Raw genomic sequence first — 25,207 nt, 5'->3', positions numbered from 1 at the left:
ACATCATTCATTCATTTTACTTCAGCTTAGTCCTTTATTTATCAGAGGTTCGCCACAGAAGAATGAACCACCAACTATTCCGGCACATGTTCTACACAGCGGATACCCGTCCAGCCAAAACCCAGTACTGCGAAACACCCATATACACTCATTCATGCACACTCATACACTATGGCCAATTTAGTTTATTTAATTCACTTATTGTGCATTTTTCTGAAGTGTGGGGAAACCAGAGCACCTGGAGGAAACCCATACAAACATGGGGAGAACATGCAAACTCCACACAGAAATGTCAACTGGCCCAGCCAGGACTTGAACCAGCGATCTTCTTGCTGTGAGGCGTCACTGAGCCACAGTGCCGCTCAGTTAATAAAATAATTAATTGTGCTGTATTCCAAATGCAAAAGATTTTTTTAAAGCCATTACATTAAATATCACCTAGGGTCTTCAATCCAGTTCAACGGGGCATTATGCGCATGTACACACGCACACACACACACACAGAGAGAGAAACAGAAGCTAATCAGAAAAGTGGAATCTTATTTTCCAGTCCAAATTCTGCTGAGGATTCTTTTAGAGCCAATTTTACAGAGTCATTTAACTACTGACTGCAGACACACACACACACACTTCACCGCTATAATGTGGCTGACAGAGCCTAGAAATAATGATAATGAAGATAAATCTAAAGCTGAAGATGTTAGGGGGTGAAATCTCAGTAATGACCGTGGTGGTTTTAATGGCTGCTCACAAAGCGCAGGCCAAAAAACAATTTAACTTTGTTATTTTAAGGTTCTCGTGAAGACTCTGAGGCCAACGAATGGGTTTGAGCAAGAGGTTGCATTGTTCTAGTAAATCATTTGACTGCTGTGAGAAATCTACTAAAGGTGACGTAATCAATCCTAACAGCCGTGGATAATCTTATTTCCGTAACTGACGCTCTTTGATGTGCCGCTTTTTGCACAGTCTATTTTGATGCTCTTTGAGAAATAATCCAAATATCTCCCTCCGCATTCTGCATGTGTGGACGTGGACCGCATGCTAATGGTGGATCGTAGGGCTGGAATTGATTAAAAATTGTCATAATGATGATACAGTTTGGAAGCAATTCACTAAGAATGAATTGTGCCCCGCTGTTAGCACCGTTTATTTCATTGTGCTGTTTGATTCATTTTAGCACCCAATTCACTAAAGAAATTATGAAAATCAGGCAATGGAATGATGGCTCAGTCATTTGATCATGTGCATGCACAAATGGCACAAGTTTTGAGTGAATTCGTCACATAAGCTTTCAATAAAAAGCAACAAGAGACAAAATGATTCCCAAGTCGTACATTTCAGGAGGGCTTTTCATGAAACACAGGCGTTTTGTGTGAATTCATTTTTATATAAATAGTCGGCATTTGGGGCGACACAGTGGCGCAGAAGATAGTGCTGTCGCCTCACAGCAAGAAGGTCGCTGGTTCGAGTCTCAGCTGGGTCAGTTGACATTTCTGTGTGGAGTTTGCATGTTTTTCCTGCTTTCGCATGGGTTTCCTCCGGGTGCTCCGGTTTCCCCCACAGTCCAAAGACATGCAGTATTGGTGAATTGGGAAGGCTAAATTGTCCGTAGTGTATGAGTGTGGGGGAGTGTGTCTGGATGTTTCCCAGAGATGGGTTGCGGCTGAAACGGCATCCGCTGCATAAAACATGTGCTTGATAAGTTGGCGGTTCATACCGCTGTGGTGACCCCAGATTAATAAAGGGACTAAGCCGAAAAGAAAATGAATAAATTAATGGTCGGCATTTGCATGTGGATGAATTAATGAATGGGAAATCATTTTTGCCTATGAAAGAATGTGTTAAATTGCCAAGCAACTGATTTATTGTTATTTTCGTTTGTGATTTATGTAGGATTCTTTAACTCCTCCTTCACTCACATTCACCATTGTATCACTTTGTTGTTGTTGTTGTTGTTGTTGTTGTTGTTGTTGTTGTTGTTGTTGTTGTTGTTGTTAACATGATTTATTCAAATATGGCCAATATAAAATTCTATTGTGAACTGACCACAGCTGTGAACTGACCCACATGAGCAAAAGATCTAAAAACAGACACAGGCACAGCATGCTATCATATACAGAAGTAAACACAGAGGCCACTGAAGTCAGCATTTGTGTGTTTTTTAGAAGAGGATGTACCGCAGAATCCAGTCAATTTGTGCCGTAAGGAGAATAAAGACAATAATAAAGATTTATGAACACGGTACAACTCTTAAAGTTTAGCTTGTACAGTCATAATAATAATAATAATAATAATAATAATTAATTCCTTACATTTATATAGCGCTTTTCTGAACACTCAAGGCGCTTTACACATTTTTAGGGGTGAATCTCCTCATCCACCACTAGTGTGCAGCATTTACCTGGATGACGTAACAGCAGCCATATCGGGCCAGACAGCATACCAGCTGATTGGTGAAGAGGAGACAGAGTGATGAAGCTAATTATGAATGGACAGAGGCCAGGATGTCCCCATCAATATACCGGGGTGTTAGGACACAAAGAGACCGGAGGTTGAGCACCCTTGCTCGTTTCACCAACACCACTTCCAGCAGCAACCCAGCTTTCCCATGTGGTCTCCCATCCCGGTACTGACCAGGCGCAACCCTGCTTCAGTGGGTGACCATGTGAAAGTTGCAGAGAGCTAGCTGCCGGTATACAAATCTGTTACAGTAATACATAGTTCAACACCCTGCTGTTGACCGTTATATTCACCATTACGTGAACAAAGGTCTAGTTTGTAAAATCTTTAGAGCAGAATTATGACTAACGTCCAGAGAGTCACAGAAAAGTCATGTATTCTGACTGTTTAGACTGAGGTCACCATCCCAAACAACTGACCTGAATCAGATTTGGGACCAGAAATGAAAGTGACCCTTTACCTCCATTGTGCTATGACTAGAAATCATTGGTTCATGAAAAAATGCACCAGACCTTATAAAGTACATGTTTCTAGGAAAGCATTGTGCAGTTCTGAAGGTGATGATACACAGGGCCACTTTTTGAACAATGTTGCTGGGCAATATTGCAGAGTGATGTTGCTTGGCTATTTTCCTCTTGATAATGAGCAACAAAATAGTATCTGTATCCAATCGACCTAATTAGTCGTCGTATGTCTCATACCTGCTTGCTCAAATTTTAGCTTCACACAGGCGAGTGCTTTACAAACAACCTGTATGAGACACACTCTAAACACTTTCTTATAAACACTCTGGACTCAGTAATAATAAAAAACTCAATAAACAACTGCTAAACTAACTAAGACTTATCATGGCAACTAGATATCACTGCTCTCTGATGATTTGAAGTGTTTCTTTTATCCTCATTTGTAAGTCACTTTGGATAAACGTGTCTGCTAAATGAATAAATTTAAATCCTCTCATTTTCATGCACATTTCTTGCTTTGAGTTAAAAAAAAAGGAGCATTAAAAGAAAAAGGTAACTCACATACTGACAGTAGATATCTCTGTTGATATCCATAATCTGTTGCTTTCAACATGGTATCAACATGGTGAAGTTGGTACATTACCTGACAAATGTCTTAGTTTTAGGAACAACAAATAATAACTTGACTTCTAGTTGATCATTTGGGATCAGAAATGGCTTATATGAAAGGCAAAGGCCTCTAGATTGCGCTTATTTTACCAAAATAAAATATGATCAAGCCTTGATTTTTAATTATTTAATTAGGACAGTAAGGTCTGATTTTGCTTAGACCAAAGTCTTGTCACTTAACAGAAATAATGTACAGTATAGAATATAAAGTCATGGTGCAGTGGAAAAAGAATAATATTGTATATGACTCCCATGAGCTTGGACGACTGCATACATACATCTCTGCAATGACTCAAATAACTTATTAATAAAGTCATCTGGAATGGGAAAGAAAGCGAATCCCAGAGTTCATCAAGATTATCTCTGCCTCAATCTCTGGATTCTTTTTCAATGCCTCCTCCTTCATCTTACTTCATGCTTAATAATGTTCATGTCTGGTGACTGGGCTGGCCAATCCTGGAGCACACTGACCGTCTTTGCTTTCAGGAACTTTTGATGTGGAGGCTAAACTATGTGAAGGAGTGCTATCCTGCTGCAGAATTTGCCCTCTCCTGTGGTTTGTAATGTAATGGGCAGTACAAATGTCTTGATGCCTCAGGTTGTTGATGTTGTCATCCACTCTCCAGATCTCTCACACGTCTCCATACTGAATGTAACTCCAAACCATGATTTTTCCTTCACCAAACTTGACTGATTTCTGAGAGAATCTTGGGTCCATGTGGGTTCCAGTAGGTCTTCTGCAGTATTTGTGATAATTGGGATGCAGTTTATCAGATGATTCACCTGATCAAAAATCAGCCTTCTACTACTTTTCCAAATTATCAAATAGAGGTCAAGTTGTTATTTGTTTAACTGGGGAACTGGGATCGACGACAATCTTTGGTGACTGTCATAAAATAAGTTGGCTATTTAAAAAAAACTGTAATTGAATATTTTTGTTTGAAAACCAAAAAAATTGCACACTATTTAGTATACATTTGTTTATATTTTAAAAAAGAAATATTTTGCAGAACTGCATCTCACTGATTCACATTGTCTAAAAAAGCAAACAAATTTTCCTTCTGTCTGAACATACTCTTTGACAGCTTTGCTTTCTTGGAATTGATCCTATAAAAAGGTAAACATCTAACTGTGATACCACCAGTGTAATGGTTAGGGAACAGAATAAAGTGTGTACAAATCTAAAAACCATGACTTTTAGAAAGTCCCCAAAAAACATAGAACTCCATTGTGTGTTATTTTCTGCATGGCATATGAGGATCATGCAAGTCCCAGCTGTCCTACTGTCAGGCTCTGTGATGGATTGATCTGCGTTGCTAACTGTCCTTCCACAAGCATAATCTGACCTCTCTTATCTCACAGCAACCTCAGACCACAACACAGTACTTATGAATTCAGGCGGTGTCATCATATTCACAGAAATCCAGCAGGAAGGTCGTAGGTGAGAAGAGCACGAAGAGTTTACTGTATATGTGCTCATGTATTTTTCAGAATACAGCTGTCTGAAAGCTGAAAGATGCACTTTCACAGGTAGCACTGTATATATGGATAGAGGAAAGCATCAAGACACTTCAGAGTTCAGTGTTTGTGTAACACCCTCTCAACTGAGATGCCTTCATCCGGCTGTTCTTTCTTTCTGTTCTTTCTAGCATAAAAAAGACTGTAAAATAGTGTCTGTCAGAACAGCTGAAATATTATTTAAAATAACTGGGGTTTGTTTTATTGACAACTGTGTTCTTTATGAAAGCAGAGCTGAATTTCCAGCACTACTACTTAGGGAGGTCGAGATACCATTAAGTCACTTTACGATACTATCCCAGCTGAAGTATCGTGATTCCAAGTAGTATTGCAATACTGTAATTCATAACTGAAATCTGTTAAATAAAGTAATTCCCTTATTATTGAAAACATATTTATATAAAAAAAAAAGTATTTGCACATCACTTCACCTAAAATGCACTAGCTCTTTTTGTTTATTTTGTAGATAACTGACCAGCAAAAAATGCATTAAAATAAAGATACAAATTATACCAAACGAAAAGAGAAAGATTACAAAAGAGATAATTATAGATAATTAAATTTTTCAATGTTTCCTGTTGCTCTTTTGGGTTTTTCATTTATTTATTTATTTATTTGTTTATTTTTTCATTCTTATCAGGTAAGAATCTAAAGTAATTAAAAAGTCCCTATTATACATGAAATAGGGTCATATTTTGGTTGTAAGGGTCTCCAACAACAGTCTAATATGCATGCAAGGTCAAAAAACACTTTCATGGTCTTATAATCTGCATTTATTTTTACCTAATTATCCCAGCGACTCCCATATGAATCATTCAGTGATTCATTTGTTCCCAAACCCCTCCTCAGCGTGAAGCTAATCTGCGCTGATTGGACCGATGACAGCCTGCTGCGATTTGTCAACACTGACAGCCTTCAGCGCGAGACAGAGTGAAATTCCCAGCATCTAATTACAATATAAAAGTAGTCACCGTGCATACATGCTTCATAGTGTAAGGTGTGGATTTTGGCTGCCAGTGGGTGCATGTAAATACAGACGATGGACTTGAAAATACAGACGACTAACTATTTTATTGAGCAAAAACTCCAAGAACTGGCGAGGATATCTCCTAGGCCATCACAGTCTACCTGCTCCTTTCACACACACACACACACACACACAAACACACACAGGACTCATCCACACACACTCTCATATACACACATACACTACAGCCAATTTAGCTTACCCAATTCACCCATACTGCATGTCTTTGGACTTGTTAGGGAAACCGGAGCACACGGAGGAAACAACGTGAACAAACGGAGAACATGCAAACTACACACAGAAATGCCAACTGACCCAGCCGAACCTTCTTCCTGTGAGGCGACAGAAATACCCACTGCGCCACCTCACCACCCTAACTGGAACAATAAACTATGAAATATGGCTCTTACATTATGCTCATAAGCTGATTTGAAACCAGTTTTCTAAGAAGATGGATGACTTTTATTCAAAGTTGTGTCTGTTAAGTCATTAAGTCATTGATTGACTATAGGCACCAGTGCAGCAGGGTCTGGTGTACTGCAGGACACTGCTGTTTAAGAGGCCGTTTGCTTTTACTGTATTTTAATTCCTTTGGAGAACGACTGCATGAGCCCTGGAGATATTATGATGCGCACGCTTGCGTGTGTGTGTGTGTGTGTGTGTGTGTGTGTGTGTGTGTGTGTGTGTGTGTGTGTGTGTGTGTGTGTGTGTGTGTGTGTGTGTGTGTGCGTGTGCGTGTGCGACTTTGATCAGTAAAGTTCCTGGTGACTTGGAGGCAGATGAAACAGTTTTTCCAAATTAGAGCACCCACTCACTCGTCCTCTGTATCTGCCATCTCTCTCTCTCTCTCTCTCTCTCTCTCTCTCTCACTTCTGTTTATAGCAGATATTTAACTAAGTGATCAGTAGTCATTTCCTTCTCTACATTATGTGCTTACTGTCTTTCCTGTTTTATAGATGATTCATTGCTAAAAATGCTAAATCAATGGCATGTTTGCACATACACACTCAATAAGTGTTCCCAACATTTACAGTACAACTTGTCTAATTTCCCTAAGTGAAGTTTCACAAACTAATTTCGTGAGGAGCACGTGATATGATTGACTGCAGCTGGTCCCTATCGCTAATCAATAGCTAGCCAATATGATTATTATTGTAAATTTAACATAAATATCCAGCCTAATTTCATTCCCCATCCATCCCTTCTCCCTCCTCCTCAATTCCATGATCGTACGAAACGGCGGCTTAGTGGCTAGCACTGCTGCCTCACAGCAAGAAGGTCACTGGATCAAGTACTAGCTGAGCTAGTCGGCACTGTCTGTGTGGAGTTTGCATGTTCTCCCCGTATTCAAGTGGATTTTTCCCGGGTATTCCGGTTTCCTCCCACAGTCTAAAGACATGTCACACAAGTAAATTAAATAATAGAAACAGTCACAAGCACTTAATGCATACACACTGGTGCAGTTGGCAGCCTATTTCCATAGAGCCGTCTTATTAATCAAGGTATAGGCTAAACAAATTAGGGAAGCTTTTGAGAACTACCTGATCTCGTATTCCTCCTTACGCTCATTGACCAGGCAGGACTCAGGAGCCTTGGGCTCATCTATGTCCGAGCTCAGGGTTCTCTCCCCGGGACAACTTGCCAAACCTGCTAACATAGTCCAGCATTGTCTAAGTGTGAACTCTTGAAAAAATGTGAATTTGCGATTATTTTGCAAATTTTTTTTTTTTTTACTAAAATACAAGGTAAGACTTTATTTTATTGCACATTTTGTTGACTAAAAGTTGCATTGCGACTACATGCCAATTAATTCTCATTTAAGTATTAGTAGACTGTCTGCTTAATATCTGTTTATATGCTCCTTCAACAGACATTTAACTAACTATAACAAACTTTGCAAGTACTTGTCAACTTACACAAACCCTAACCCCAACCCCAATTTAACAGTCTACTTATAATCTATTGAGAATTCGTTGGCATGTAGATGCAATATGACTTAAATTCAACAAAATGTGTTAAAAAGACCATCAAAATAAAGTGAAACCCAATACAATAACATTCATTCATTCATTTTCTTTTCGGCTTAGTGCCTTTATTAATCTGGGGTCCCCATAGCGGAATGAACCGCCAAATACAATAACAGTAAATACACTTTTAAATCTGTCTGATGTTGGGTGTACAAATTAAAGATAATCACAAAGATAAACAGTGAAATGTTACCCTGATAAGGGCAAAATGTTTATAAAGGCTTTTTAAATTATTATTTCACATTTTTTCGAGTGCCTTGCCCTTATAATTTCACTGTTTATCTTTATGAATCCCTTATCCAAAAAGCACTGACACCTTAATTACCCCTGAAGCACTTTTTGTTTGATTTTGGTTTGATTTAAAGACACTCACACTTATAATAATATCAGCAATCATGTTTAAAAAGATGTTTTAAACTGATCATAAATATAATATCAATCATATAATGTAATAGCATATAATAATTCTAATAGTTTATACATGTATGGCTTTTTTAAACAAAACAAACCACTTTTATGTTTTAGTTTTTAACAAAAGAATCTATTTTTTTCTGTAACAATTTATTTATTAGCTAATTTAATATTTTATATTAGCTTTTATTTTATTATATTCCATTTTTATTTTAAGTTTAGTTTAGTTTTAAATATTTAAATATTTATGTTTTTATATATGTAATGTAGTACAATAGGCTAACCTAAAGTGCAACACGGTGGCTCAGTGGTTAGCACTGTCGCCTCACAGCAAGAAAGTCGCTGGGTCAGTTGGCATTTCTGTGTGGAGATTGCATGTTCTTCTCATGTTGGAGTGGGTTTCCTCTGGGTGTTCTGGTTTCCCCCACAGTCCAGAGACATGCGCTATAAGTGAATTGGATGAACTAAATTGGCCGTAGTGAATGTGTGTGAATGAGTGTCTATGGATGTTTCCCAGTACTGGGTTTCAGCTGGAAGGGCATCCTCTGTGTTAAACATATGCTGGATAAGTTGGCGGTTCATTCTGCTGTGTTGACTCCTGATGAATAAAGGGACTAAGCCGAAGGAAAATAAAGGAATGAATTAATGCTAACCTTAACTCATGTATTTCACTTATTTGGCAGTGCAGAGTTTCTAATTTGAACTTTTTCTCTTAGCTGTATTTTAGTTACCAAAAAAGATTTGGAATTTTTGCTCATTGTGCTCTCCATTAACTAATCTGTCTGTATTTTTCTGTTTCCTTCAGGTTTTCTGAGCACTGGAGATCAGTCTGCTAAAGGTAACTATGGGCTGTTGGATCAAATCCAGGCCTTGCGTTGGCTGAATGAGAATATCGGACACTTTGGAGGCGACCCTGAACGGATCACTATCTTTGGCTCTGGGGCAGGAGCATCTTGTGTAAACCTACTCATCCTGTCCCACCATTCTGAGGGTAAGTGTCAAATGTGTGTGAGTTACAGTATTACTTTAACAAACTAATACTACCCTACACCGATTTCCATCTCATTGTTAATGTTTGTCCATGTGTGTTACCTCACAAAAATGTCTCACCGTCCTGTCCAACTCTGCTCTTTACTCTGCTCGTCAAAAAGTCCACCTTCATCCACATCATCTTCATCATCACTATCATCCTCACCTAACATCAGTCCTACAGCCCTCAGCTGTCAGTCACAGCAGGTAAGCCATGACAGAAATCACTCATGTCATCTTAAGTCACTTCCCTGTGAGGAAATCCAAACCAGCAGAAAATGCAAGAGATAAACACACTGTATAGAGAAGAGGATTGTGGGTAAGTGTTAAAGGGATAGTCCACCTAAAAGTGATAGTTCTGCCATCATTTAATCTCCCTTCACTTATCAAAAACCTAAGTTTCTTTCTTCTGTAGCCGGGTAGCCGTTGACTTTCATAGTATTTGTTCCTCTTACTATGGATGTCAGTGGTTTCTGGTTTTCAGCATTCTTCAAATATCTTCTTTTGTGTCCAAGTGAAAAAAAATCCTCAAAAAGGTTTTTCAGGTGAGCAAATAAAGAGTAAACTTGTATCTTGTGGGTGAACCATCCCTTTAGCATTCACCAACTGCTAAACGAAGGTGAAAATTTACCGTGGCGGATAACGCAAAATCAAACGCAATGTTAATTTGTCAGGTTATGTTTCATAAATGATGTTCTATCACCTTAACTTAAAATCCTGAACTAAAGGGAGAGTCGTATTACACACTGACCATCAAGACCATCAAAATAAAGTGAAACCCATTACAATAACATTCATTCATTCATTCATTTTCTTTTCGGCTTAGTCCCTTTATTAATCTGGGGTCCCCATAGCAGAATGAACCGCCTAATACAATAACAGTAAATACTAATTTAAATCTGTCTGATGTTGGGTGTACAAATTAAAGATAATCACAAAGATAAACAGCGAAATTTTACCCTGACTTTTTAAATTGTAGAGATGTATCACATACTGAGTGAAATGTTAGTCTTTAAAACCCAAGTATACAGTAATATAGCAGAGTATATCAGCCATTCTCCTTCACATTATTTGAAATACTAATTTGCAAGCACTTTTCTTACCTATTTACCTGTGTGGTCAATATATTCACTGTTTTTAAATGCCTTTTTGAACCCAAAAATGCAAGAAAAGAAAAACATGACTGGTGTGGACGCCACATTTTCCAGCTCTTTTTATCATTGAAAAATTGGAAGCTGGAGTTACTATAACTGACATGATATTTTAGGGCATGACGCATGACTTTTATTGTTTTCATTGGAAGCATTTGGGTTGAGAATTAATTGATTTGTGCATGGGTGTCAATTTATTATGCATTGAGTTTTGTGAGGAAACTACTGAAGAAACGCGCTGCATTTTGTCACAACACAAACAACTGAAGAAACGCGCTGCATTTTGTCACAACACAAACAACTGAAGAAACACGCTGCATTTTGTCACAACACAAACAACTGAAGAAACACGCTGCATTTTGTCACAACACAAACAACTGAAGAAACGCGCTGCATTTTCTCACATCACAAACAACTGAAGAAACACGCTGCATTTTGTCACAACACAAACAACTGAAGAAACGTGCTGCATTTTGTCACAACACAAACAACTGAAGAAACACGCTGCATTTTGTCACAACACAAACAACTGAAGAAACGCGCTGCATTTTCTCACAACACAAACAACTGAAGAAACGCGCTGCATTTTCTCACATCACAAACAACTGAAGAAACGTGCTGCATTTTGTCACAACACAAACAACTGAAGAAACGCGCTGCATTTTGTCACAACACAAACAACTGAAGAAACGCGCTGCATTTTGTCACAACACAAACAACTGAAGAAACGTGCTGCATTTTGTCACAACACAAACAACTGAAGAAACGTGCTGCATTTTATCACAACACAAACAACTGAAGAAACGCGCTGCATTTTGTCACAACACAAACAACTGAAGAAACGCGCTGCATTTTGTCACAACACAAACAACTGAAGAAACGCGCTGCATTTTGTCACAACACAAACAACTGAAGAAACGTGCTGCATTTTGTCACAACACAAACAACTGAAGAAACACGCTGCATTTTGTCACAACACAAACAACTGAAGAAACGTGCTGCATTTTGTCACAACACAAACAACTGAAGAAACACGCTGCATTTTGTCACAACACTTGCAAATATCCATGTAACACAACGGAAATGTTTCAAGGGGACATAAAAACATGACAGACCCTGCTGAGATATGGATGTGTTATTATTCCGCGACTGTTGCTCAGTGAAGTTGTTGGTGATATTTTAAAGGTGAGGTTTTTGTTTATTTTAATATCCTGATTACAGGATTCCATTGTCTTTTATAAATTATGAGCCTAAATAAACTGATGAATAAATATAAAACGTTGTTTTAATAGTATGCGGTGTATTTAATAAATGCAGCGTGTTTATGAAGTTGTTTGTGTTGTGAGAATTTGCAACACATGTGCTGTCAAACTGATGTTTGTTAATTTGCTGGTGTTTTTTGTAATTGCATGTGTATTCTTTCCTAAAGTGCAGTGCGGCCACTATAGGAAACAGCTGATCAGTTTATTCAGATCACTTATCTTCACTTATCTTGCTGTTAAGCATTCTTTTTTGAGTGAGCTATATTTTTAAATTGATAACAATATGAATGCTGCAAACAGTGTGGCATGTAGAAGTTTTGAATAGTCTGTGAATAAAAAATAAATATAAATTAATGCTAATTTTAGCAAAAAACTCTAAAAAAGCACTTTTTTCACATGACATTACTGAACGTGCATTTGTAGGAGTTTCCCATGAAGAATTTAAATGGATCTTACGACGCAATTTACTAGCATTTGAACTCCTTAAATTATCTGCTCCATTATTTAACACTTAAATAAGTAGGCCTTAAATGTTGTTCTTGAAGAGTTGTGAGAACAGAGAGCATGTGTTATAAGACTTTTTTACATTTATTTGGAATGCCAGAAGAACGCATCATCCAAAAAAAATTACTTGCCAAATGTGTTATTTTTAATTTGCTGATCACGTAAATCACGTAATACTAGCGCAACCCCTCAGATAGGGTGTGATGTGTTCTTCTTGCACCTGAACTATCAAAAACACAAAAAGTTGTCAAATAATCTGTTATCTGACATAAATACAGTCAGATATGGCTTACTACTGTAGGTGAATGTAAAAAGGTGTTCGAGATGAACGCATGTTTGTGAATATGCATGATCTTTGGTCAATAAATAAATAGGCCTAAATACAATAAAATTATAGTTTTTTCTGTGCATTTATTAAGTAACTACATTTTTTATTACATTTTTACTATTACTTTCTTATCACCCTCACCAATTTGTTTTTGGGTGGACTGCCCCTTTAAGGGTTAATTTTTTAAGAAAACAGACAAAGTTCACTGAGGTGGAGCAAAGCACGAAATTAACAAGCAGACTTTCTGAGCAGCGCTTAACTAAATGTGTGTTCGTGTTCCTGTTTGGACAATCTGGGCAAAGAGAAAAGCACAGAGACAAAGCTACAGTAGCTCCATATTGATTTCCCTGGGAAAGGTAACATGCTCTTCAATAATTAAAAAGACAGAAGGAGAGGAAGAAGGGCAGAACAAGGAAAAGAAGAGCCCTTCGGTAAAATCGTTCTGCTCTTCTCTTGTGAGTATGAAATCGGCTTTGTTTGTAAGCAAAAAGGCAACAAGAGAATAATAGATTTACTGTTATTTTAATGCAACATGGAATTAGTACAATGCTAGCTCAGTAATCACTGAAATATGTTGTTTGTGCCAAACCAAATCTTCTTATTCTTTCTCTCTCTCTCTCTCTCTCTGTCTCTCTCTCTCTCTCTCTCTCTCTCTCTCTCTGTGTTCTTTTATTGATGCGACTCCAATTTAAGCTCTATTGGAATTGACATAACATTAATTTGATCCTATTAACAAGCCCTGGCTTTACTGAATATACAATATAATTGTATTAAAATTGAATTATCATCAGTATGCATGCAGTCTTTTTGGTCTTATGTTAATTGCGAGACTATGTGAGATGTATGTATTTTGAACTCAATTGGGTAAACCTTGATAACTTTATTGTTATGCCTTTTTAATCTCTTTTCTTCGTCTGTGTTTAGCTGCTGAGATAATTTACATTATAAAAGTTCTACGAAAATAAAAACGAACACAAATAATAAACTACAATTGAAGATCAGTTACTCAAAAAATTTACATTTTCTCACTGTTTACTCATCCTCAAGTGCTTCTGTTTTCTACACTGTAAAAAGTGATTAGTTACTTAAAGCAAGTAAACCAATTGCCTTAAAAGCAGTTGACTTTACAATAATAATGTAAGTATACCAATTATAACTTGGAACCGTCAAGTTGACTTAATTTTTATATTTATGCTAATTGTACACTCTCAGAAATAAAGGTAGGCGAGCTGTCACTGGGGTGGTACCTTTTCAAAAGGTACAAATTTGTACTTGAAGGGTCCATATTGGTACCTAAAAAGTATATATTAGTACCTACAAATATTAAGAGGAACACTTTTGTACATTTTAGGTACTAATATGTACCCTTGAGGTATTAATATGGACCTTTTAGGTACAAATTTGTACCTTTTGAAAAGGTACCACCCCAGTGACAGCTCACCTACCTTCATTTCTGAGAGTGTACAATTAGCATAAATATAAAAATTAAGTCAACTCGACGAGAGTGCACACTCACTTTTACTTTTTTTTTTTAATAAAAGTAAATGAATCTCCTTTTTCCAAAACACCTTTATTACACTGTAAAAAATGCAGGGTTCCACACAATTCATTCATGTTGTCCCAACACAAATTAATTAAGTTAACTTAACACTTTTAACAAATTTATGTAGATTGAACATAAAAAAAATTATGTTGTCCCAATAAAATCGCAAGAATTGTGTGGTTTCAGCTCATTTTAATTAAGTAGTTTGAACAGGTTAATATATATATATATATATATATATATATATATATATATATATATATATATATATATATATATATATATATATATATATATATATATATATATATATATATATATATATATATAGCTTTTCTGTATCTAGCAAAATGACAGTAACTAAAATAAATCTGCTCTTCCAGACTCCAGTGTGGAATTCAATACAGATAAGTGTAGATTTTATAGACTTAATGAAGCACCAGATATGTATTATTGTAATAATTACAGTAATTATTTGAAAACAGACATGCTAAAATAGTCTGACACTGTAAAAAGGGATTAGTTGACTTTATAAAGTGAGTACAATTAGCATAATTATACAAATTAAGTCGACTTAACAGTTTCAAGTGACAATGGGTTTACTTACATTATTTTTGTAAAGTCAACTTGTAGCTTATCGCTTTAAGTAACTAATCACTTTTTACAGTGTACACTGTAAAGCTCAAAAAGTTAAGGTAACTCAAACCGTTTGAGGAAATCGATTGCAACAAACCATTTAATTTCAAAAACTAATCCTAATGAGTACTGTGAACTTAATCCATTTAAGTTGAAGGTAATGAGGTATTTAATTAACTCATTACCTTCAACACTAAGTTCAGACCCCTTTTAAATGAATAGAATTAACGTTCAGTAAATTTTGAGTTAACTACACTCATTTCATTTGATAGGGTTGACTGTTGGGTTGTACAGTGTATCAAACCCTAAAGAAGTTGGATGAATGTTCAAGAATGTTGTAAACTGGTATCCATTAACACCCACAGTACAAAAAAACTACTATCAAAGTCAGTGGCAGCCAGTCTCCATCATCCTTCAGATTATATTCTCATATTTTCAAATAAGAAAAAAAAGAAACTTAAGTGGAGTGTGAACAAATGATGACAGACTTTTCATTTTGGAGTATCATGCATCAACTTCCCGTATGAGCATGGATATTATTTCTATTGAACACTAAATAAGTTAGAAGAATGTTGAAGAATGTTGTAAACTGAGAGCAATTGACATCCATAGTAGCGAAAAATACTAATAAAGTAAATGGCTGCCAGTTTCCAACTCTAAAAGTATTGGAACAAGTGGAGCGTGAGCAAATGATGACAGATTTTCAGTTTTGGGCTTTCATGCATCACCTTCCCATTCAAGCATGGCTATTATGAGTCCAGGTTTTCTTGTATGAAGGTAACAGCTTGTTTTTGCTTCCTCCCCACTGCAGGTCTGTTTCAGAGAGCCATCGCTCAGAGTGGATCAGCCATCTCCAGCTGGTCCATTAGCTACCAGCCCTTGAAGTACACTAAGATCCTGGCCCGTAAAGTGGGATGCACATATGGAGAGACCGCAGACCTGGTGGACTGTCTCCGCAGGAAAAATTTCAGAGAGCTGGTGGATCAGGACATCCAGCCGGCCCGCTACCACATTGCATTTGGGCCGGTGATGGACGGAGACGTGGTGCCAGATGACCCGGAGATTCTGATGCAGCAGGTGATCTTGACTACTAGGTGGTTTCTAGGACCTAAATTATGCATGTTCTGCCAAGGATTTTATATGGTGAACTGACACTTTCAAAAGCCAAGGATTAGGTTATAGAGTAAGCCATTCAGAGGACACTTGAAGGTCTTATGGAGAAGAGATATATGTGATATAACTATGTGAACTATGCTTTTAAATTATAATTATTGTTTGATACATATATATTTTTTATTATTTCATTGTTTATTTTTATGGTTTAAAGTTAAAACAATGTGGTGTGTTTGCTAAATTGGCATTGCAAATGTATGCTACATTTTTCTCAGTTCACAAGTAAATTAGGCCCACTAGTTTTCTTTTTTAAAAATCACGTATTTATGTTGACTACAGTGATGGATTCATTTACATTTACATTCATGCATTCAGCAGCTGCTTGCATCTGTCTGTAGTTATTCCCTGTGCCTCAGTGCTATGCATTTTTACCAGTTCATTTATGTTACTTTTGTTAAAAAGTAATGCTGAGTTCAACATTGTTAGTTCAATTTGAACTTTTGAAATTACACAGAATAAGTATATTTCTACAAGTCCTTAGATAAAAAAGTATATTACAATTTATAAAATACATTATGTTTTATCCTATTTTTTGCATCTGTGAGAAGTATTAGTTCTTTTTCATAAATTGCTTGTGTGTGTGTATACAGTTGAAGTCAGAATTATTAGCCCCCCTTTGATTTTATTTATTTTTTTTCTTTTTTTAAATATTTCTCAAATTATGTTTAACAGAGCAAGGAAATGTTCACAGTATGTCTGATAATATTATTTTCTTCTGGAGAAAGTCTTATTTGTTTTATTTCAGCTAGAATAAAAGCAGTTTTTAATTTTTTATGAACTATTTGAAGGTCAAAATTGTTAGCCCCTTTAAGCTAATTTTTCTTCGACAGTCTACAGAACAAACCATCATTATACATTAACTTGCCTAGTTACCTAGTTAACCTAATTAACCTAGTTAAGCCTTTAGCTGTATATAAGCTGTATAGAAGTGTCCTAAATAAGTGTCCTAAATAATATCTAGTCAAATAGTATTTACTGTCATCATGGCAAAGTTAAAATAAATCAGCTATTAGAGATAAGTAATTATTAACTATTTTGTTTAGAAATGTGTTGAAGAAATCTTCTCTCCGTTTAACAGAAATTGGGGGAAAAAAATAAACAGGGGGGCTAATAATTCTGACTTCAATTGTATGTATGTGTGTGAGTTATTGACATTGAATCCAGTGCAGGTCAGTTTGTCCCATTACAGAAGTCATAATTTTTGTACATCTAAATTTTGAACATTATACAAGAGCTAAGCTTAATTTAATTTATTAAACTTAATAGATTTGGTGTCTTTTTTTTTCATTAATTAATGACATATCTTTAAATTGTTAGTGCTGCTGTGTCGCTTCTCTTTCCATGTAATATTTGTTTGTCTTATATATAAGCCTGAAATAATGCATGCAGTTCTGGTTATTTTAACACTTCTACAGTAGGAATAAGTGATTAAATTACTCTGCAAAGTTCAAAGCCATTATAATCTACCCTTTTATGGTGTTCTTTAATTTAAAAATCATCTGTTTTTGTTTGTCTCATGATGTAAATTTCTTTGTACTTTAGGGAGAGTTTTTGAACTACGACCTTCTGATTGGTGTAAATCAAGGGGAGGGGCTGAAGTTTGTGGATGATGGAGGAACTGAGAGTGAAGAGGGCATTTCAGCTGCAGCTTTTGACTACACCATCTCCAACTTTGTGGATAACCTCTATGGATACCCTAAAGGTAAACTCTCCAGTCCCCTTTGTATGTGTATGAGACTTTTTTTCCTTGTCTTACCATTATCATTATAAAATAGACACTTTGTTTAATGTCAGCATATATTTGTATATTAAATTTTGATGTAATATTATATTAGTTCCTGTTGAGTAAATATACAGAATGAAAACTTGAAATTAAAGCTCCTGAATACAGGTCTAAAACAGACCAGTCCTTCTAGTTTTATGGTAACTTCGCCTACAAAAGACTGTCATTGTATACACTAAAATAATATAATTGCTGCTAATGTAATTCTTGATGTACTGCATCCTCTTGACTTGATTAGGTGCTGTTATTCACTTGTTCCACCAGAGGGCGACAAAAGACTAACAATGTCAATTATTAGGTGCTTTTGTTCACTTGTTCCACCAGAGGGTGACAAAAGTCAAGCAATATTAATTATGATTGAGATTTGAATGATATTTTATGTTTTAAAATGTATTTAATATCCTGTAGATATGATTATTACTTTTTAAAATGCATTATTATACATTTTCATGTATGTGTTTATAATCCAAACATGCATACACACAACCTCCTGTTATATTTTCAGCTCTTTCTTCATAGTAATTATTACCCTCTTTATTCTGTAGGTAAAGACATCCTGAGGGAGACTATTAAGTTCATGTATACTGATTGGGCAGACAGAGACAATGGAGAAATGCGGCGCAAGACTCTCCTCGCATTATTCACTGATCACCAGTGGGTTGCACCAGCCATCGCTACTGCCAAGCTCCACGCTGACTACCAGTCTCCTGTCTACTTCTATACATTCTACCACCACTGCCAAACAGAGACACGACCCGAATGGGCAGACGCAGCACACGGGGACGAAATACCCTATGTGTTTGGTGTGCCAATGATCGGAGCAACAGATCTGTTCCCTTGCAACTTTTCCAAAAATGATGTCATGCTCAGCGCTGTGGTCATGACCTACTGGACCAACTTTGCCAAGACTGGGTGAGTCTCAACAGGCAAAATCTGTCTAATCCCAAAGTCAAATTCATTTTCAGTTTACTTCCGGACATTCAGATGCCAGGTGATATGGCCAAATATGTTCTATTTAAAATGTGTTAATCATTTCATATTGATATGTATGGTGATATTCATTTAGTGCCATTAATGGAGGTCGAGGGGCTTTTAAGTTTTCTATTTTTCTGTATTCAGTTTTTATGATTTTGACTATGAATAACTGTTTCTCATAAAAAAAGAGTCTAATAAAAATGAATTCCTAAAACTTTAATTACATTAGTATTTTTAAATATACTCAATAAAAATAAAACAAGTAAGTGTCAATTTAAAAAAATGTTGTTCTTTGATGCTATACAAAATAAGGTATTAAACAAATACAATAATAATCTAAACTGTAATAATCAAGACTTGGGCCCAATCCCAATTCTATTTTTGTATTACTACCCCTTCCCCTTGGCCCTTGAGACAGTGTGAAGAGTGTGAAGGCGAAGCGCTTCATAATGTACCCCTAAGAAATGGCACAGCACTGCAACACCTGCACACGTCATCATATGTCATCGCGATTTCTTGCTTCATATGAGATCGACGATGGCGACTGCAGTTGTGTTATTTTTTGGTATTAATCTTCAGGAAATCACTGAAGGCAGCAATATCATGTTATCATAATGTTAGAATGTGGCAGTGAGCTCATAACTTTACTGTGTATTTACACTCTGGTCATATTCATCTATGTAAACACACAATAACAACATTAACGTTATACCAGACTCATTCCCAGCCACTAGACTTTTCTGACAGGGTATTCAAGTGTCAGATGTGAAAGTATGTTGTGGGACTACTATACAGGAGTTATTATTAGGGATTATAGATAGCGAAATTTAAAATGTATTTTTAAAGCATGATGGTAAAACACGAAGGCGGTTATGAATGTATTAAAACATATGCTTGTTTGCTGTAAAAATTCATAATAATGCCCAAAATACTATTTTTAAAGCCATGCTGCCATTGTAGATGGTGTATTCTGGCATATTTATGTACCCCATGGTTTCGAGTGTCATCCTGAAAAATCTCTATTTCGAGGGCTATCTAGCCATTCTCCTTAGCCCTACACCTTCAAGGTTAAGAGAATTGGGACACCCCTACCCACGTGAACACGCAAAGCGAGGAGTAGGGCTAAGGGGAAGGGCTAAGGGGTATAATTGGGATTGGGCCTTGGGTGAACAAAAATCTTGGTTGTGTGATATTTTTTAAATAATAATTCTAAAAGTACTTTGAGAAGTATATCCTACTATGCTTTAGTGTAAGCTTTCTTTCATAATTTCATCAAATTGAATTAGAGTTTGATCTGTTTGTATTAAGGAATTGGAAATAGTCCAATTAGATTTCTTTCAATGGGAGAAAGTGTGACGGTGAAAAAAGGTCCAATTTGCAATTCTTTATTGCCTTTTCAATTCCAACTGTATTCCTGTTACTATAAAATATCTCTTTTTTATTTACAGGGATCCCAACTTGCCTGTTCCCCAGGACACTAAGTTCATCCACACCAAGCCCAACCGCTTTGAGGAAGTGATCTGGACCAAGTTCAACTCTAAAGACAAGCAGTACCTCCACATCGGCCTGAAGCCTCGAATCCGCGACAACTACAGAGCAAATAAAGTCGCCTTCTGGCTGGAGCTGGTTCCACACCTCCACAACCTTCACGAGGAGGTCTTCAGCACCGCCACAACCCGGCTGCCTCCAGGGACGGCCCGAACGCCTCACTGGAAGGGCCAGGGGCCCCGTACGACACGGCATCCCATCCCAACCTTCCCGTCAGAACTAGACCCAGATAGTTCGGAGCAGCCTCGATTTCCTCCCTTCCCGAGCGACACCCGGGACTACTCAACAGAACTGAGTGTGACAGTGGCTGTCGGCGCTTCGCTTCTCTTCCTTAACATCCTCGCCTTCGCCGCGCTTTACTACAAACGTGACAAACGGCATGAAATGCGACGGCACCGGTTGTCTCCGCAACGAGGTGTACCTGCTAATGATTTAGCACACAGCCAGGAAGAAGAGATCATGTCCCTGCAAATGAAGCACTCGGAGCATGACGCCCACCACGACATGGAGCCATTGCGACCGCATGATATTTTACGTCCCGCATGCCCACCCGACTACACGTTGGCGCTACGGCGGGCTCCCGACGATGTTCCGCTCATGACCCCAAATACCATCACCATGATCCCTAGCACCATCACAGGCATGCAGCCCCTCCATGCCTTCAACACCTTCCCCACATCCACCGGGCACAACAACACCTTACCCCACCCCCACTCCACCACTCGTGTATAGTAGCACCACCCGAACGAGAGGACTAGCTCTCAAACGTATCCAGTTTTCTCTCTCTGTCCACCTTTTCAAGCTCCTAAACTTACAGTTCTGCTGTCAAGAGCAGCGACAGCGCATCTGTTGAAGTTCTCATAAACTAAATCAGAGGTTTCGTAGACGTTGTACACACTAGAGGAGCTCTGTTCATAGACTCTACGACAAGCAGCAGATCTGGCAAGTCATGGGCTTCGTTCTGGATTCAACTTGAGGGTTGTTGTTAAAGAAGAGGGGCAATTTATGGAGGCACAGAAGCTGGTCTGATGTTATGAGGGGAATGAGGACGTTTTCCCACTCTTCGCCTCTTACTAAATTGGCAGAGGGCAGATTTCATCCATGCTTTTCTTTCAATCGTCACTCTTTGTTATGCCATCATTAGCCCATCGGTCTCTCTGTCCGATTGTGATCTTGTGTTTTACATGAATCGTAGGGGCATTCGATAAACAACTGACGCTGGATATGTTGTGTTTACCTGCAGTCTTGTGTCAAGTATTATATCACACCTTGTAACAATAGAATGAGAGAAATTGACAGAAGATGAAAGCAAAAGTGCCAACCTCCTCTCTTTCTCTCGCTTTCGCTCTGCTCTGTTTGCCATTTCATCAAGCATATATGAGTTGGCTATGTGTTGTTTCTTAGAAAGATTTTTGTATGTATAAATATAAAGACAAATATATAAAAGAATGATATAAATATATATATATATTTACATGGATTGCTCGGTGGGATCTATGCATGAAATATTTTAAAGCACCAAGAAGGACACTGGGCTGTAAACTCCCACGGCATTTTTCTTATTTACTGTTTTTTTTTCTAGTTTGCTTGCTTAAAATGGCTTCAACAACCTTCTCCATGGTTTTATTTATCAAAATGTATCATCCTCTTCGGTCTGACCACTCTAAAGGACAGTGTCCACTCTTCCAGAGCTATTGGAAATATTCTTTTTATGAAGTTTGAAATCTTCACATCCAGTAGTTGATGCTGTTAATTGACCATCAAACACGTAGTGCTCAATCACAGTTGTTCAGGATGGTCTGAACATAATTACTCCAAATTTCAAATCCACATTTAGTTTTGCATCTCTCACTTTATCACAGAGACAAATACAAATGATACTCTTAAGGTCGGGACACATCAAGGCAACATTCAGCCATTGGGCAACATTAGCCCTTCGCTGAGCAGCGGTCAGGTTAGGTTGTTTGATGTGTGCCACACTTTGCCTCTCGTTGGGCTCACGTCAGAGGGAGTTTGTCTTGTTATGTCCCAGGACGTTTTTGTTTCTGTTTTGTATTTTCTTTCTTTCTCTGCTCTACTCTAGTAGGAGATAATGACCAAACCCTGCTGCCACTTACAAACTGCTTCAGCATGTAGAAAGAGAGCAGTCTGATTGGTTGTTCAGCTATGAATCAGAGGACGAGAAAAAAAACGGAAAGGACAAAACCACACAATTCAAGAGGGAACAAAGAAGCAGGCTGCTATTACATCAAACTTCTTAAATATTTGCAGATGATATGGATTATCAGTTTCCCAGTACTTGGTTGCAGCTGGAAGGACATCTGCTGTGTTAAACATATGCTGAAATATTTGGCGGTTTATTCCGCTGTGGCAACCTCTGAAATAGAGACTAAGCTGAAGGAAAATGGAAAAAAATGAATAGATTATTAGATTATCAGACATATTTGGCGAAGTGAATGCCTCTGTAGTGAGCGAGAAGTATTGCAAAAAAATACGTGCAGCACTAGTTCTAGTTTCCCTTTGAGGAACAACAGTATAGAATACTGCCACCTGCAGGTTTGGAAAGATAAATCCTCTCAAGGATTCACAGAATGTATAATTTTAGTCTGCTGTCATCCATTTGGTGTGTTTACATGCAGCTATTTGGTCCAGACGGGACCAGATGCAACCAATGTGAGGTGAGAGCACAGTTTTTTTCATCGCTAGTTCTTGATGTCGGCTTGGTGTGTCCTGGGCCTAACACTTCAGTCCTTCTCTCTCTTTCTCTGCCTCTCTAATTCAATATCGGTCCTTTGCTTTTTCAATTCAACATAATATAGTACTTGCCCAAATTTCAAGAGGTGTTAATGTGAATGTGTGAGATAACCGTATATGTGACTGAGATGCACAAAGAGCGAGAAACTTTGGTTAATCACCCAAAAAATCCAAAACACCTTGACACTATCATTCCTTCTGGAAGACCTACACGGCTTTATGCCATTTTACATACAAAGCAGTTGTGTGTTGAGGCTTGTAACATCACTTTGATGTGGTTTCCCACATCTCTGCATATCCCACATCTCTCCGCACTGCACACTTGACCTTATTAGGTTTTGACAAGCACAGCAAAAAGAGGTGGCAGCAAACCAGACAAATGTTATATATTGTTAGACAGTTTCATGTTCAGGTTCAAGAAGGAATGGCTCAGAATCGCTGGACATTAACACACTCACTTCTATTCTGTTCATGCCTTGTTAGTATTATTTTCTGCCACGGCTCCATGCCAGAGGACGATGATGACGGTTTGTGCAAGAAAGTGCGTTTGTCTCACTGTTGGCTCAGTTTGCCGGTGTATTAAGTCTGGAGTGTTACTGGAGGACTTGCAAAAACTACTGTCAGCAATGCTCCACATGAACAATGAACACACTCTAGTGACACACTGGAGTTTCAGGATGTCATGCAAATGTATTCTCCATTGTAGACTTAAAACCAAACAGACGCCAACAGCAACTGGACAATAGACTGTACCAAGATCCGCTTACCTTCTGGACATCTGAGATTGTAGATTGGACCTGTGGATATGTACCATCTGTGGACTTTTGTGTGGTTGTAGGTAAAACTGAACTCCATTTTAAGCAAACTATGAGGAGTTTACGACTAGAGCTGCGTACAACACAACCTCAATTCTAATAACCAATACTGTTTTAAAGGATGAGTTGAGACAGCTTTTTGTTATTTCTCTTGTTTGTTTTTGTACGCTCAACCACTAGAGTGTGATGTTGTGGTACATCCAGAATAAAGACTCTTCATCCATTATGAGCCATTCATTGGGTCTTCAGTAGGCGTACAGCGAGAAGGAGAAATAGAAATTAACTGTACATTTTTAAGTGTAAGAACAAATCAACTGAAAATATTTGTAAATATTCAGTTACTTGTTTGTTTAATGTTTAATTCTTCTTCTTTTTTTTTCAATTTTTTCTGGTCGAATGAAATATGAAATACACTGTGACCAGGACAACAGGTGCAAGTTGTAATTCAGCCACCAGCAAAATTAAGGAATCTCATTCGTAAGACTTTAAATTCACTTTCTGCTGCTTCATTTTGTTTTGGGATCCGTGAATGGAGACGGTTTTATATTTGAACAGAGAGATTGTTTATGTAGCATATCCATGTCATTTGAGCCATCATGGCTGGTCATGTTTGTGCATGATTAGCTGTTCGTTTCACGTTTCATAGAGATGGACTGCAAAGGACACACTGAAACCACGATGGTCATGAGAAGTGTTTCATCTGCTATGAACTTGCTGTAGCATTTAATTCTTACCAAAAATGTTGTCAAGATTTAGAAATATTTAGTCAAAAGTATTATTTTGTGGTCACATTTTTACACTTAACTATATATATATATATATATATATATATATATATATATATATATATATATATATATATATATATATATATATATATATATATATATATATACAACTAATTATTTTTAATGAATTGAGCATAATCCCGAGATTAAGAGATCAACATGTCAAGTCTAACGGTTTCATGATTACTGAACAAATGAAGCACATTTTATTCCTCTAACAATATAAGAATGTTTAATCGGGCCCTAAAGCAAATTTACACCTGTTGCCCTGTTTTACTATATGTGTTCAGAATCAAAACGCCACACTTGATGAAGAATAAACATGTTAATTATGAATTTATA

At 37.3% G+C, this 25,207-nt stretch overlaps 1 protein-coding gene across 1 annotated transcript in view; it reads left to right on the top strand.

The window, feature by feature from the left end:
• nlgn2a (neuroligin 2a) overlaps positions 1–24,857 on the top strand; it is a 323,599-nt gene extending 298,742 nt beyond the window's left edge. Inside the window, exons 5-9 of the mRNA XM_056461239.1 lie at positions 9,382–9,567; positions 15,841–16,106; positions 17,745–17,904; positions 18,531–18,897; positions 20,409–24,857. Coding sequence (XP_056317214.1) covers positions 9,382–9,567; positions 15,841–16,106; positions 17,745–17,904; positions 18,531–18,897; positions 20,409–21,240 — 1,811 coding nt within the window. The 3' untranslated portion in view covers positions 21,241–24,857. The remainder of the gene's footprint in view (positions 1–9,381; positions 9,568–15,840; positions 16,107–17,744; positions 17,905–18,530; positions 18,898–20,408) is intronic.
• The last annotated feature ends 350 nt before the right edge of the window (positions 24,858–25,207 follow it).

The sequence above is a fragment of the Danio aesculapii genome, chromosome 7 (genome assembly GCF_903798145.1).
Source record: "Danio aesculapii chromosome 7, fDanAes4.1, whole genome shotgun sequence".
Lineage (NCBI taxonomy): Eukaryota > Metazoa > Chordata > Actinopteri > Cypriniformes > Danionidae > Danio > Danio aesculapii.
Note: the sequence above shows the minus strand (reverse complement) of the source record. Positions and strands in the feature narration are given on the sequence as shown.